The sequence below is a fragment of the Anoplophora glabripennis genome, unplaced genomic scaffold (assembly GCF_000390285.2).
Source record: "Anoplophora glabripennis isolate ALB-LARVAE unplaced genomic scaffold, Agla_2.0 scaffold20, whole genome shotgun sequence".
NCBI classification, from domain to species: domain Eukaryota; kingdom Metazoa; phylum Arthropoda; class Insecta; order Coleoptera; family Cerambycidae; genus Anoplophora; species Anoplophora glabripennis.
This window is the reverse complement of record NW_019416362.1, coordinates 1,715,345-1,730,638: the sequence shown is the minus strand read 5'-3', so window position 1 is coordinate 1,730,638 and position 15,294 is coordinate 1,715,345. Positions and strand designations below refer to the sequence as shown.

General features: G+C 33.5%; 1 protein-coding gene across 1 annotated transcript; it reads right to left on the bottom strand.

Moving 5' to 3' along the window:
• Positions 1-4,923: 4,923 nt before the first annotated feature.
• Positions 4,924-6,192, bottom strand: LOC108907404. The gene has a single exon (XM_018711072.1). The coding sequence runs from the start codon at positions 6,190-6,192 to the stop codon at positions 4,924-4,926; it is 1,269 nt and encodes a 422-aa protein (XP_018566588.1).
• Between the last annotated feature and the right edge of the window lie 9,102 nt (positions 6,193-15,294).

The window sequence follows — 15,294 nt, the reverse complement described above, 5'->3', positions numbered from 1 at the left end:
GGAGACTAAAATTTTAAAATTAAATAAACTGTTTTTTACTGACTGTCTTAATTTATATATTTATATAATTTTTGTTTTATAAAATAAAAAAATATATATTAAGTAGGTATCCAAAAATGAAAGTTTTCACTTTCTTAATCAAACCGACCAAAATTATAATTTGCTTTAAGTCCGCTCATTTTATGTTTTTGTAAAAACAGCCAAACAGAAAAAGTTGAGTGATGAATTGAGTACAGCACAAAATAGATCATACGTAAATGTAACGCAAATATAATATAGGTTAGAATAAACTGAAATTAGAGCGCAAACTCCGCTTTGTCTACATTGTCTACATAGTCTACGTTATTTACATAGTCTACGCGAAGTCTACACGTAGACGTCGACAATTAAAGTCGACGCGTAAACGCCCATCCCTGACGACGGGGACAACATTTTTATCATTAAGTCGATGTTTCGCATTATATTAGCTTTGTCCTGTACAAATTTAGTGTCGTGCAACTCTCTCGGTTTCAAAAATACAATACCTATGTACGTTTTCAGCCACGAAATTTGAAAATTCTAAATATTTCAAATTTTCACAACAATGAACGGCGGTGACAACATTTTTAACATTAAGGCGATGTTTCGCATTGTATTAGCTATGTCCTGTACAATCTGAAAATATACTATGTATTTAAGGAAATGAGCACGAACTTATAAATAACCATAATAATATTTCTGCGTGTTAGATCAATCATACCCAAGTATATGAAATTAAAATTCAAAATGGCTGTCAACTTCTCACCTCACATAACCGACTATCAGTATGATAGCGTACATGATATATTTGCACGTAGTTCTGCGTTAATTATATAAGTTGAAATTGCTTGTTTGATGAAAAGAGGAATTACTGTAGAAAAGTATTTTTTAGAAAGTATACGTAAATATCTTGTTTATTAATGTTACCAAAAACCTAATAGAATAATTTTTAGTTTCAGGTGGAAAGAAGTAATGAAACTGCAGTTGCTCATAGGAAGCCGACGTCGTTCCACTAAACTTGGGGTACAATTTCATTACGGTATATAAAACGAATTTGTGAGCTCGTAATATTTAGTTCTAATTATCGTTTTCAGTTTCCCGGTGGCCGTGGAATGGTGCCAACTTAGTAATATTTCAAGTTTATTGCCGAGACAATTTGTAGTTGAGGCATCCATAAATTTGAGGCAATTGTAATGAAAACATCTAACGCGTTAGAGGTATACCTAATATTTCTGGACACACTCCAAAGTTTTATTGCCCAGAAACAACACTAAACAGAAGTTTTAATCATAAGATACCACGGAATACTGCGTTAATGCTAATTTATACGGGCTTCGTGAAACTTTTGGAACTGTGTACACTGTTTAACATTTTCGTTTAAATTTATTCATGGTCGGTTTTAATATGTTGTCATTGCACGGTAATATTTATTTCTTCTAAAGGCTATAGAATTAAATCAAATCGCTATGCTACTATATTTTCATAACATCGTAGAATTGAATGCTCATACAGGGCACCCCCGATGTACAGCAGGAGACCACAGATTCCTGGACTCAAAACAAGCCGATTTAGGCTAATTCATGTACATCTGAAATTACGTCGTTTGCCAATTAGATGGTCTCAATGTTCCTGGAAAATAGATAAATGGATTTGAATTCTTTGAGTAACTTTAATACGCATTAATCATCGACATTGATCCACATCCCCACAAAATAAAAAAGTGGGAGGTCCCAAAGATAAGACCATGATGACTACATGTTTTTAGGGTCGCTGAATCCGAATCCGGGTTCATTTGATTCGATTAGCTCTGGTTGAAGGTCAGTTCAAGGTTAAATGTAGAGAATCAATTGCCAGCAAAGTGAACCTACATATGTATATAAGTCTTTGGGGTCAGTGAATCCGAGTCCGGTGTCCGTTTGACCCAATCAGGTCTGGGTTAAGGTCAGTTCAAGGTCAAATGTAGGGAATCAATTGCCAGCGATGTAAACCAATGTATCTATACGTTTTTGGGGTCGCTGAATCCGAAACCGGTGTCAGTTTGACCCAATCAGATCTGAATTAATGTCAGTTCAAGGTCAAATGAAGGGAATCAATTGCCAACAACGTAAACTATCCAATCGGGTCTGCTAAATCTCTCAAGTTCTAAACTCTAGTTCTACTATCAAATTAAATCTAATTAAGTAAGGCTTAAACCAATGTGTCAGTTAATGCTGCATGTACATTAATTTACGCAGTGAGTCCGTGTCGATTTTCAGGACAGAAGGTTCTTTACCTTGATGAATCATATGAAATCACTAAGTGTATCTCGCTATTATCGAATCGAGACTACTACTATTCACTTTTGTGGAATTGAACTATTTTATTGTCAAAAGATCTTCGAAATGGATTTCTTCTACGATTTCAGTGGTAAATCTCGTTTTAACGACTAGCAGTAATCGACTAACATTGGTTCTATTTTTGAAATCTTTCTGTTTGCTCCTCACTGACTGTAATCATTTAGGTGATTACTGTAAAAATGCAATTTGAGATTCATTAAGCAGCCTAGGTGTTTGTTAAAGGATCACATATTTGTTACTAAAATTAATGAAACGAGAAAGCAGCATGGCTATGTTTTAAGGAACTAATTAAAAATTTTCTAGGAACTTGAGCGTCCAAACTATAAAGAAATAATATCGAATTTGGTAGAAAACTTTAAAAACGTCGGCTTCATTTGAGTGTTTTGAGTTTAGAACTTGAGAGAGAGTTTAGCAGACCTGATCAGGTCAAAAAATGGACTCCCGATTCTGATTCAGCGACCCCAAAAACATATAGACATATTGGTTTACATTGCTGACAAATGATTCCCTATATTTGACCTTGAACTGACCTTAACCCAAATGAAATTGTGTCAAACGGACACCGGATTCGGATTCAGCAACCCCAAAAACATATACACAGATATATGGGTTTACTTTGTTGACCTTGAATTATGCGTATTCTTGGTTCGTAAACTTAAACGGGATTTTGAATTTGTTGCAATTTTTTTTAATACTCTACACACAATTAGAAACTATAATAAAATAAGAGCAAATGTCAATATAAGAATGACATTTCAAGTCTGATTTGATTTCTAAACAGTATTTACGGTTTTTCTTAATTTGACTTCTAAACAGTATTTTCGGGTTTTCTTGAAAACTCCACCTCCTATCGACTTTGGACAAGAGGGCCTTTTCTGGGTAAAATTGAATGCTCTTTCATATTTTTCGAAACCATTTGCAAAATATCAAATCGGCTATACTTTTTTTTATAAAAATATGCATAGAGACCCCTCTATCTCCACCACTGGAACTAATATGCGATGATTTTCTGTGTCAAATTATTTGCCCTCAAATACTAAGCCTTTNGATCTCAAATTTGTCTCTACAGGCATAAAGGCCTTAAAAAATGCAACAAAAAACATATAAAGATTTTTGACGTGCGACATATATTAAGCGAGATACATAGAAGGGACCCTCTTAGAGTAGACAGCCTGTATATATATATGGGTTTACTTTGTTGGTTATTGAATCCTTACATTTAACCTTGAACAGACCTTCAACCAAAGCTAATCGGGTCAAATGGACAGCGGATTCCGATTCGGCGACCCCAAAAACAAGCAGAATAGCAAAAATTTCAATAAACCACAATATTTTTATACATCAAAACTGAGCTAAATATTTCTCATTTCTACACTCCCACATATGAGCAAAATATATTTTTTCCATAATGATAATGTAAATATCAACAATCATGTACAGGGAGATTCACCCCCCCCTCCTCCTTTAACTTTTTTGTTTTAAGAGTTATAAAAAAAATTAGAAATACAAAAGTTGCACGATCTTTTATGATTCTTTCGAAAATGATAGTTGAAAAACAATTTAAGTCCAAACAAAATGGCCGTTGATATTAACTTTGTTAATTTAAATGGAACACCCTGTATACTTTTACATATTTAGACACAACGTTCCCTGTCGAGCATATTCATATCAGGTTTGTCGAGTCCATCTCTAACAATAAGCGGGATTTTTAGTGATAGTCATTAGTAATGACTAATTACAGTCAATAAAATTTTGAAATAAAGTTAATTAAAGTTTAAAATATTACTAAGAATGTATGCGTTGTTTATGAGACATCCATCAATAAGCCTTGACTTTGAGAAAAGTCACTTATTTTATACACCGTAATATTGAAAGAGTTCCATTAAAAACTTTTTTGCTCGAAAACCTTCCACTTTAGGAAGTTCTAACAAGAATACATTATTTTTAGAAAATAAAATTATACATCAGGAATTGGAGCCCGAATGATAAAAAACCTAACCTTAAAAAAATTTAAACTTAATATGTAATAGAAATGTAGCATAACTAGCGCCCTCTATTAAATGTCCAGAAAATAATTAGACCAGCGTAATTGGCGTCCTTAAAAACCCCGGAATAGCAAATTTCATAACAATATTTTTCACCGTTTGGAAATTTTCATCAAAATTCTATTTCAAAAATTTTATGTTGTACCTCTGCATCTCGAAAACAAGAGAAGATGGACATATAGTTAAAAGGACAAAAAATTCTTATTTTTTGTGGTACTATCACCCCCTGTATTTACGGAAGGCCTTTCTGAATTACCCAGTACAAAACAAAATATATTTTACAAAAGTCAAATTAAACTTAAAATTTAATAACGTATATGAAACACATCGTATTGTTAATTGTATGTTTATTTACCGTTAGAAAAACAAAAAAAAATAATGCATAACTTTATTACATAAGAAGACATTATTGCAATATAGAAAGTAAACAAAAATATTTAACATTAGAAAAAAAATATTTATGATATGTGTTACTTGGACCTACCTACCCCGTCGCCCGGGGCAGGTAGGTCCACATATAAAAACTAAAGAACTAAAAGGAAATTATTTGCATAATTCACATATAAACACATCGTCGTCTTCATCTGCTCCCGCACAAGCTTCGTGAGCCCATTGCTCACAGATTTGGCATCGTATCCATCCTTCCCCTGGTCTGCTGTCTTTGAAACAACTGTGACGAAAAATGCATATGCAATCGTCTTCCTCCTCGCTTTCACTGGTGCTACTATCTTTTGGGTCAGCAACTGACAACTGTCTCTTTTGTGGAGTGATGGGTGAAGTGATTGATTGTGGCGGAGTGATGTTCCCCTGATTTGTTGAACTATTATCATTTCCGTGAACAGACGAGGGCAAAAAATCACTTTCTTCGAAAACATCTGGGTTATATGGATATATCCCACTTCTTTCGAACTCTTTGTAGCTTTATCTATTGTAGCCCCTTTCTGAAACGCCTTACCGCTTAAACTCACGACGTCATGGATTGTTATCATCTCTCCTTTATGGTTTATCATATAGTAGTCGCATTCTCGAGCATATTGGTTCTTAAACGGCCCAAAGAAAGTCAAATCCAGGGGTTGGATCCTATGGCTGCAGTGCGGAGGAATAGTAACCATTACTATGTGATTTTCTCTTGCTTTCAAAACACCTTCAAGCTGCTTATGGCTGGTATGCCCATCTAAAATAAGTAGCACTGGCTTTTCCTTACTGGGCTTGGCATGTTTTATAAAATGATCCAGATACTTTAGAAAGTGTTCGCTGTCCATCCAGCCTGACCCATTTGCAAAACCAATAGCTCCTGGGGGCGCATCCCTTAATAAAGATGGTGCTAGTCGCTTTCGTGGAAATAAGTATAATGGAGGAATGTAGTGCCCAGTAACTGAAAATGCACAAGCCATAGTTATATTTGATCTCCTTTCGCCACTGACAATTCTACCAACTTGCTTTTGTCCTCTCTTGGCTAATATTTTTGTAGGTTTCGGTACAGTACTAATTCCAGTCTCGTCGAAGTTGTAAATTCTCTCAGCACTAAAATTATATTGCTCTGAAGCTGCTTTGAGAAGACTAAAAAAAGTTGAGACTTGGTCTTTATTGAAACCTGCAGCCCTGTTCAGACTAGTTGCTTCTGGCTTACGAATAGATAATTGAGGGTTTCTTTTCAAAAATCCTGACAACCAATCCTCGCCGGCAACTATTTTTGTATTATTAAATGGGTGTTTTATTTTAACTCTATCCGCAAGCCCGTAAGCTACACATCTTACGTCTAACGGAGTAAGACCATAAAATTTTGACTGCATTTCTAATAAATGGTCAATAATAATCGCTCATTTTCTCTAGAAAACAGTGGATTATATTTCCCGATCAGAGGTCCAGGCACATTGTCCACATTTTGCTTCAGTCGCCTAATCAAACAGGTTTTTGGGACCTTGAAGTTTCTTGACGCTTCCCTAATACTCATTTCATTACGTATTTCCCGTATTGCGTCGTTTGCACTTTCTTGTGTCCATTGCGGCGTATCCCGCTTTCTTACATAATTTCGCATCTGAAATTAAAAACGTTATGTAGCTACGTATAAAAACTAACAACCCGGGGCAGGGAGGACCACTGACTAGTAGGTGGTCCTGTTGACCCCAATACTAATGGTCCTCACTACCCCAAGTGTAGCCAAAAACCAAAGTTACCGAATAAATTGTTTTAATCGGAATGATGGTTGAACATTTAGGTTAGGTTCGTAGCTATTTTAATGCACCTCATTAATGTAGTAGTCATTTTTCATAATAATCCACAAGCGTCTTTGTAATAAGCACACTCTCAATAAAGGAAATTACATAAACTTACCTTGAAATTTAAAACGCGGGAAATTTAAAACGTTCTCAAATTACTCCGGTGGTCCCCGTTACCCCGGTGGTCCTCGCTGCCCTGGCCTCCCCTACATAAACTGTAGTCAACAGTTTTTGTTCCTATGCTTTTACTTACTATAACATCGTGTTTCAGAGGAATCAGTCAAGGGTTACTTTAACTAAAATTATGTCACGAATAAATTTTTAGACAATGGCATTGATTTGATTTTATGGCTCCTCTTATCATGTACTTATTTCAATTCTTTAGTCACGCATTCTACAAGTTTAAAAGTTATTTTCTCCAAAGTCAAATCGAATCGGTGTTTTATCGAGTCGAACAGAATACAGAACGCTGTAGACACCTAAGCGGCCTAATTATGCACGCCATTAGAAGTTAAACCTGTTGCACAACGGTAAGTCTCATTTCATCAACTCGAGATCTAGATTAATGAGGGCGATATGTAACATTTTCACTTAAGTGGTGATTAGGAATACCAGATCGGCGGGCACAAGTTTAAGACAATATTAATTTACATACATATTGGGGAATTTAACTCTGAAAAGCCTAAGTGGATGTGCGAGTTCTTTATCTTTGTATTGGAATTTGGAAATGGGGCAGTTGAATTGTGCCATAGAGATTTCCTTAAATTGAAAACAAAAAGGGCGCGTAATTCCATTATTCGTTAAAGGGTCCCTTTGTCCATGAGAATGTCCTAGTTAACTCTCCGTAAATACGATTCGCAAACATAAAATGTAGGCCTGGTTAAATATTATTACTTGAAAGAAATTATCTCTATAGGTTTAATTAATTTAAGGCGTCTAACGCACTCGCACCGGAGCTAAAGAGAAACCCTATACTGCGACCCCGCCAATCCCATCATGCGAGTCTACGACCTCCTGGTGATGCTGAAGGTAGAGTCTGACAGGTTTCCTCAACCGGCAGCAAACTGGAATCAGACGCATCCACGCCGTGGCGCCCAACGTGGGACCACCACCGCATATCGGCAACACACCTATTTACGACCGCAGAAGAGGCAGAGATTAGAGAAAATCCGCGACAGGGACGTGAATATGAAGATAGACTACGGTTGGATTTTGAAAGGAAAATGTAAAGTTAAAGGTAAAAATAGAAAAAAATCCACTACATAGATCTTTCAAAGGTAAAAGAGTTCGCTACAAGCGTAAACATTATTGCAAAAAGAAACAATTGCTTACCTCCCTGGTATCAGCGTGAAAAACATTTTTTATGAATTAAGCACGCAATTTCTCGGAAATGGTATATGCTGGTACTAAGCTGACTTTAGACTCTTGTTCAGAGAGTCCGAATGGATGTAGGGTTATAGAATTCAGTATACGAACCAGCTTCTCCCACGAATCATAAATTATATTCGCAAATAACCCATTCTTTGAATGGCATTCTCTCGAAAATGATGAGTGCTGGCGCTGATTTGATATTCGTGTCAGCTGGTCCAGAAGCATAACAATAATATCTGATAAGAGGACCAGACTACTATTTTTTATGCCTGACCAATATCCATTTTAAATCATTCTACAAATGTCTTGGAGCCTGTCGTGTATAATCAAATGTATACAACAAGCAGTTTTTTATTAATTTTCTTAGTAAGGCTTCAACTACAAGTAATCTGGTTGTGTTTAAACAATGCTTATGTGAAACACTAGACAGGATAGAACAAGGCGTCGCGATATACACTACATATGCAGGGGCCTTAATGAATTTCTTCAAATCTTATTTGGACAAAAGAAAACAGTATATAACGAGCGTTCAAATAAAAACGTGGTCGAAGTTGGCTCTGACACATTGGACGTAAGGAGTAGCTTATAGCGACCAACTTAACCTCATTTCTCAACGAGCTGTATAGCAGCTGTCAGTTTCAATAACGTTAATGACTATATAACTTTATTTTAAAGAATAATCGTGATAACAATAACAAACAATTAAAGGAGCTGCGGAAAGTGTCCCCCTCCTTGTTATAACAATAAATTAAAGCAGCTGCTGAAAGTGTCCCCCTCCTTGTTCCAAGCACTTTTCACACCTGTTCCTCAAAGAATTAAAGACATTTTCTAAGATGCTCGGGGTATTGTTAATTTCACGAATCTTGTCTATAAGTCGAGCCTGCAGATGGTTTAAATCAGGAATAGGCAGTTCAAAAATAGTGTTTTTAAGGTAAGGCCACAAAAAGAAATCACACGGCGTAATATCACATGACCTCGGTGGAAATTCATGTTCAGCATTGAGACTTATTAGTCGATTTTGGAAAACTTCCCTCAACATATTCATCGTCTCGCCTGCCGTATGTGCCCTTGCGCCATCTTGTTGAAAGTAAAAGTTTGTAATTTCGTTTTCTTCCAGCTGGTTAACAAAAGGAGCGATAATTTCTTCTCTATACCTTTGCGCAGTAAGAGTACCATTAAAAAAAATAGGTCCATAAATCCTCCTTCGATTGAGAGCACACCAAACTCCAATTTTTTGAGCGTGTAGAGGGCCCTCGACAAAAAAGTTATCTGGTTTTTCAGAAGACCACATTCTCATATTCTGTGAGTTTACGTAACCACTTAAATGAAACCAGGCTTCATCAGAAAAAAAGGTGATATTATGAAGTTCACCGTAGTTGTTTAAAAACCATTCACAAAATACAGCCCGTCGCGGAAAATCAACTTCATGAAGTTCTTGCTGACAAGTTAAACGATAGGAGAACAAACGCAAATCTTTTTTTAACACTGTGTGGCAGGTACCGACTGATACTCCCACCATTTGTGATAAAACACGTACAGAAGTTCTTGGCGCATTTTCCATTATTTGTTGGACATTTTCTTTTAATTCTTCAGTCCGCTTTTTAGGTCGGCCGCTTCCTTCTTTTCTTGTTACACTGCCCGTTTCACGAAAAACATTAACACAACGCTGAACTGCACTTTGAAAAATTTTGTACTCAACAACGCCGGGAAATTGATTTTGAAATTCTATGAAACATTCCTCAATAGAATACTTCCATATTCCATCAATCTTGCGTCCATTTCTAAAGTAGGACTCTATGATAAACACTTTTTGTTCTTGAGAAAACACCATTTTAAACGCTTTTTAAAACGAAAATATTCAAATTGATAGCGGCGATATAGCGCTTTGACAGATGACGTTTAAGTTCATTTGCTATACGCTACGCCCTACGTCCAAATTTTCAGAACTAACTTGACCACGTTTTTATTTGAACGCTCGTTAGTTTATAATGGGTATAAATCGATTGAGTATGTCGCTACATCAGGAGTTCCTGAAGGTTCCATTCTTGGACCTTTACTATTCATTATATTCATTAACGATTTAGCTAACAACTTAGATGTAAATTTTCTTCTTTATGCCGATGATGTGAAAATATACAGCTCAGTTCGCAATATTAATGACTGTATTCAGCTTCAATGAAACCTTCTTAATATAAAATCTTGGTGTAATAATAACAAACTAATGTTAAATACGGAAAAATGTAATGTCATGTCTTTCTCCAACAAGTTCAATCGCATTATGTTTAATAAGAAAATTGTTAATGACGTTTTGTCAAAACCGAAAACATTTCGAGACCTGGGCGTTGTATTTGAAAAACTATCATTTAATAATCATATTGATACTATTGTCTCTGAAGCTAATAGAGCAAATGGATTTATAGTTCGCAACTGTCGTAATTTTTCAAGCTTAGATGTCACAAAGCTTCTTTACTGTTGCGTTGGATCGAAACTTGAATCCCGTGTGATCTCCGCACAGTGGTATCCACATTAATAAACTGGAATCGATTCAGCGTCGATTTTTAAAATTTTTAAATTTAAAATCTGATGGCTACTATCCTCATAGCGGATATCCGCATGAGGACCTTTTAAGTGGACATTCCTTTATTAGCCTTGAAACTGGACGGAAACACTTTTCGCAGATCTTTCTTTTTAAAATAATACGTAATTTAGCTGACTGCCAGGAATTTATAACCAAATTATCATTTTCTATACCTAGACTTAGTTCTAGAGAAAACGGAACATTTTATTTACCAACTCCTCGTACTAATGTACTCAAATGTGTATTATTTAGTGTATGGATTTTATTTATTTCCTTTTTTTATGATGATCGGTATTTTTTTTGTTCCTTTTAATTTTGTTTGTAATTAATGTACTTTTATTATTGTCTGTAAAATCCCTGTTTTATAATTGGGTAGTACCTGTTAAGTGTATTAAATAAAATAAAGTAAAATAAAAAAATATATGCCCTCTAGAAAGTAAAATGTTAGTCAAAAAATTGTCTTGTTTAAATTTTAACAATTTATGTATTTTAAGTATATTCGAGTTAAAAAGTTAATCTCGTCAACCTATTTATTACAGAAATATGTATTGTGAAATACACAAAATTTCAGAATGAATTTGAGAGCTAAACATCTACACAGATTAAGGAAAAGTTAAAATTAAAAAGAAGGATCAAATCCAACACTCGAGTTATATTAAATCTTAAATATTAAAAATTAAATCAAATTATATAAAACTAAAGATAATGCACTAGATGGATAGTAAATAATTAAAACTCAATCAGTAAATCATAAGTTATAAGGAATAAAAGATACAATTTTGTAAAAAAAATAATATAATTTAAAATGATCCGAACAAATGTCAAATTTAATAAACTTTTGAAAATTTAAACTATTAAATTTAAGGAATATAATGTAAAAATAGCATGGAAAGGTAGTTAATTTAACAAAGAAACACCTGAACATGTAAAATAACACGATCCTAAATTTGTTAGAGAAAATTTAAAAAATTACAGAATATATCAATAACGATAAAGTAACGGTGAATAAAAAATTTTAATATAACTCCGTGCCAGATAATAAAAAGTAGTAAAATGTTAAGTTAACTATACCTTAAATGAATTTCCAAGAGTGAGACAAGATTCACAATATTGTAAATTATTGAATTTTCATAAAATCAATGTAACACGATCCTCAACGGATAGACTTCTAGAAATTATAGTTAGTGTGTGGTAAAATCCGAACAATTGTGTATGGGGTGAAAGACTAAGGTTCAGAGACTACAATACTTCATATCATTCCATATAAAAACATTTTTCTAGGAAGAACTTTCAAAGTGAAAACGGTTTCATAGTACCTACAAGTTAAAGAGCCTGTAAAATACAGAATTAAAGTAAATGGACAGCATAAATATAATAAAAGTAAGGAGTATAGGACAATGTTTAAACCCAAATGCTTAGATATTAGTTAGAAAGAGTTTTTTTTTGAGGAATTTGCATAAACATGTTAAAAATTGTATTAGGTTAGAAAATACTCGTACTATATATTGTTGCATATCAAAATATTCGTTATAAGCCAAGGAATCCAAAAATGATAATCATTTTTCCTAAAAGGCAAGCATAAGTCCAAAATTTCCAGGCAAAGTTTTCACAAATTATAAAATATGTAAATTGCTTAGCAACGCTGATCATTTGTCTAGATTATTATAAAAGCATGGACGGGACCAAACAGTAGAGGGTAGTAATTTGGCAGTCGTAGAAGTAAGATGTAACATCTACAGCTTAAAAACAAAGAAACAAAGTAAAATCACAGTTTTAAATGATAAACAACGTACCCGAATACAAGTATATAACCTAGTAAGACAAATTGGCATTTCTAAGTGATTAGTGAACAAACCTGGAAAAATCTGTCAAAACCAAAATTCCCCAAAAGTGTAGAGTCAATTGTACAAATTCTCAATGTGCCAAAATTTTGTTAAAAAAGCTAAAGACTACAGTGTTAAAAGTCAAGTGAAGTGTACAGAGGAATACCAGTGCCAGAATATTGTTCCAGAAAGAAAGAGAAGTCCAAATTGGACAAGTTATGTATCCTGAGGCCATTGAATATGAAGCAAGAAAATACCAACGCATTGAAATGAAAACCCAAGACCAGATAAGGAATTAAAATAAGGTAGCAACTTACAGTACACGCTTGATATATCATAGGTTGCATATGTCATATGGCCATAATAAAATTCGAATTATTCAACAAAATTTGCAATTTAAATAGAGAAACATTTTTATTCAAAATCAACAAGTGCACAATTTAACTTTAAATTCAATTTTCAAAGTAAAAGTATCGATCGATAAAATTTTCAACAAAATTAGAATAAAGGGTAGGATTAGATTATAGTAATAGAAATTGAATTCTTGTCAATTATAACTGAAAGTTATGTGTAATACATTTTAATTTGTTACAAGTTGAATTTAATGTTTTATTATCCAAATCTAGTATCAATTATCAACTAAAATAAATTTTAAAGTGCAAATAAAAGAAAGTTATAAAAAATTTTATATATAGAGTGTTAGAACATCCCAGAACCGCGTACCCAGAGAGAAAAAGGTCTATCTCTACAAAGTTATTCACATAGTGATAAGCATAGCAGGTAAATATTGCAATTAATTTCTTTTGAAGGGGTCCAAAAATCAGTCGTACATCACAAACAAAGTATAATTTTTACTAATCATATTCAAACAAATTTTACATATTAACTAAAATAATAAAATCAATTACAATTCATCAAATAAATTAAAATAAAAAAAAATCGCACAACAAAATAAAATTCTTCATACACAGGATAAAATAAAATCTAAAATAAAACATAAAATAAATATAAAAATTTCAAATATTTATTTACATTATAGTATTTTATAGACTTTTTAATTCTCTGTTTATTTGATACATAACTACTACCTACTTCTATTATTATTTCCTTCATTATTAATAATTTCGTATACCATCATTTTATTTTAAACCTTTGTTTTGTAAAGAAAAGATTTGTAGTAAATCCATTGCAAAACTGATACCTATCTATCTTCTCACATTCATTTACGACGGATCATGCAAAACATATTTACATACGCTTTTGCTCGGAAAACTTCGTTGGCTGTTTCGTTGCAAATTCCGGCGAATATCCTTCTGTCAATCGAATTTCTCTCCTAATATATTTGGCCCTAAACCCGTATTATTCCCAGACGATGTTCATCCGAAAACCACGTGTGAAAATTTAAGGCAACATATCTGAGAAAATGGAATAGAGGGAGATCTCAGATAAAAATAAATTAGAAAATCGTCCCGAAACCTTAAAACGTATTACGTGTACGTATGGAAAATGAGACAATGTCAATTGAATTTTCCTTTTGCGGTTCATTCTAGACAAAGATTTCTTTTTATATCGCGCAACTCTCCTCGATTCGCTGAAATTTAATAAAGCTCGCTATCTTTTCAGCAAACATATTGTTTTGTATTGGAAAGGATTTGGAATCTCGGCGATGGAGGGAATATGTCTCGGGTTTTCAAATTTCACCGGAATACGACGCAAATTGTTTGTACATGTTTCGGCAATTACGGGAAGACGTAGATGGCAAAACATTTTATCCATCAGAAATGGATTATAATGAATTCGACAGTACGTTGTTCCCCCTAGGGGATTTGCTTATGTGGAACATCCGAAGTTTCTATATAAAGACTGTGCCTGATAAATCAATTTTAGTGTATCATATATATGCGACAAAAATATGAACTCAATGTTTTTTTTGTGTACGGAACCGAATGGGCAAACCTTGAGAGAAATTTTCTTGAATGAAAATGAACTGATTCAATTTCTATTATATATTATATTTTTTCTTCAGGTTTTTTTAAGATATATCAGTAAAATTTGGATTTAGGTTTTTGAAGTCAAAAACTTAAAACATAGTGATCTCTATGAATACCTAAAACTGTCTTCTATTTTTTGTCACTTCCTTTTTTTAATATGTAGTCTGAGGAATTGAAAATATTTTTTCGCATTTTGACTGATAATATACTATTTTACTAAATTGGCACTTTGTGTCAATTTGACGTTTGAAAATGACAAGTAGCTTTTTATGTCGTAATATATCAATATTTTCATTTATTTGTACGGCTGGTCCATTTTCGATGGGATTTCAGGGTATCTCAGAAACTACTAAAGATATGATAAATCTGACACCACGTTCTCGAGCTCGATTTTCATGGCAAACTCGACTGTCAAATCAGAAATTTGCTATCTTCATTTGTTTCTGAGTTACAGGGCGTTTCTCGTTATTGTGACACTTTTGAACATGTCTGTATCTCAGCTGTTAAATAAGTTAGAGTTAAAGTGAAAACTGCTCAAGACTAATTCTTTGGCGTAGAATTGAATGCCGGTATTAGATTTTTAGTAGGTCTTAAGATTCCGGAGTTATGACCCAAAGTTATAATTTTTTAAATGGAAATCGTAGCTGGTTATGACCTAAAAAAATGGAGATTTTTTTTTGCTTTTCAGCAATATACCACATGCTATAGTTATTTTTCCAAACACAGAAGATACGGGGTGTTTTATATATAAATTCGATCCTTTTTTACATTTTAATATGGCTGGCTATGAAAATACATACAAAACTATAATTCTTACTTTTACAAAACTCATATCTGTTGTAAAAATATGACGTTTATTTAAAATATATATTACAGATAAGAAAAGACAGAGTTTTCAAATTTTTATTCCACT

What these genes read in the sequence shown, in the direction of transcription:
- LOC108907404 (XM_018711072.1), bottom strand. Translation starts at nt 6,192, where the DNA reads ATGCAGTCAAAATTTTATGGTCTTACTCCGTTAGACGTAAGATGTGTA.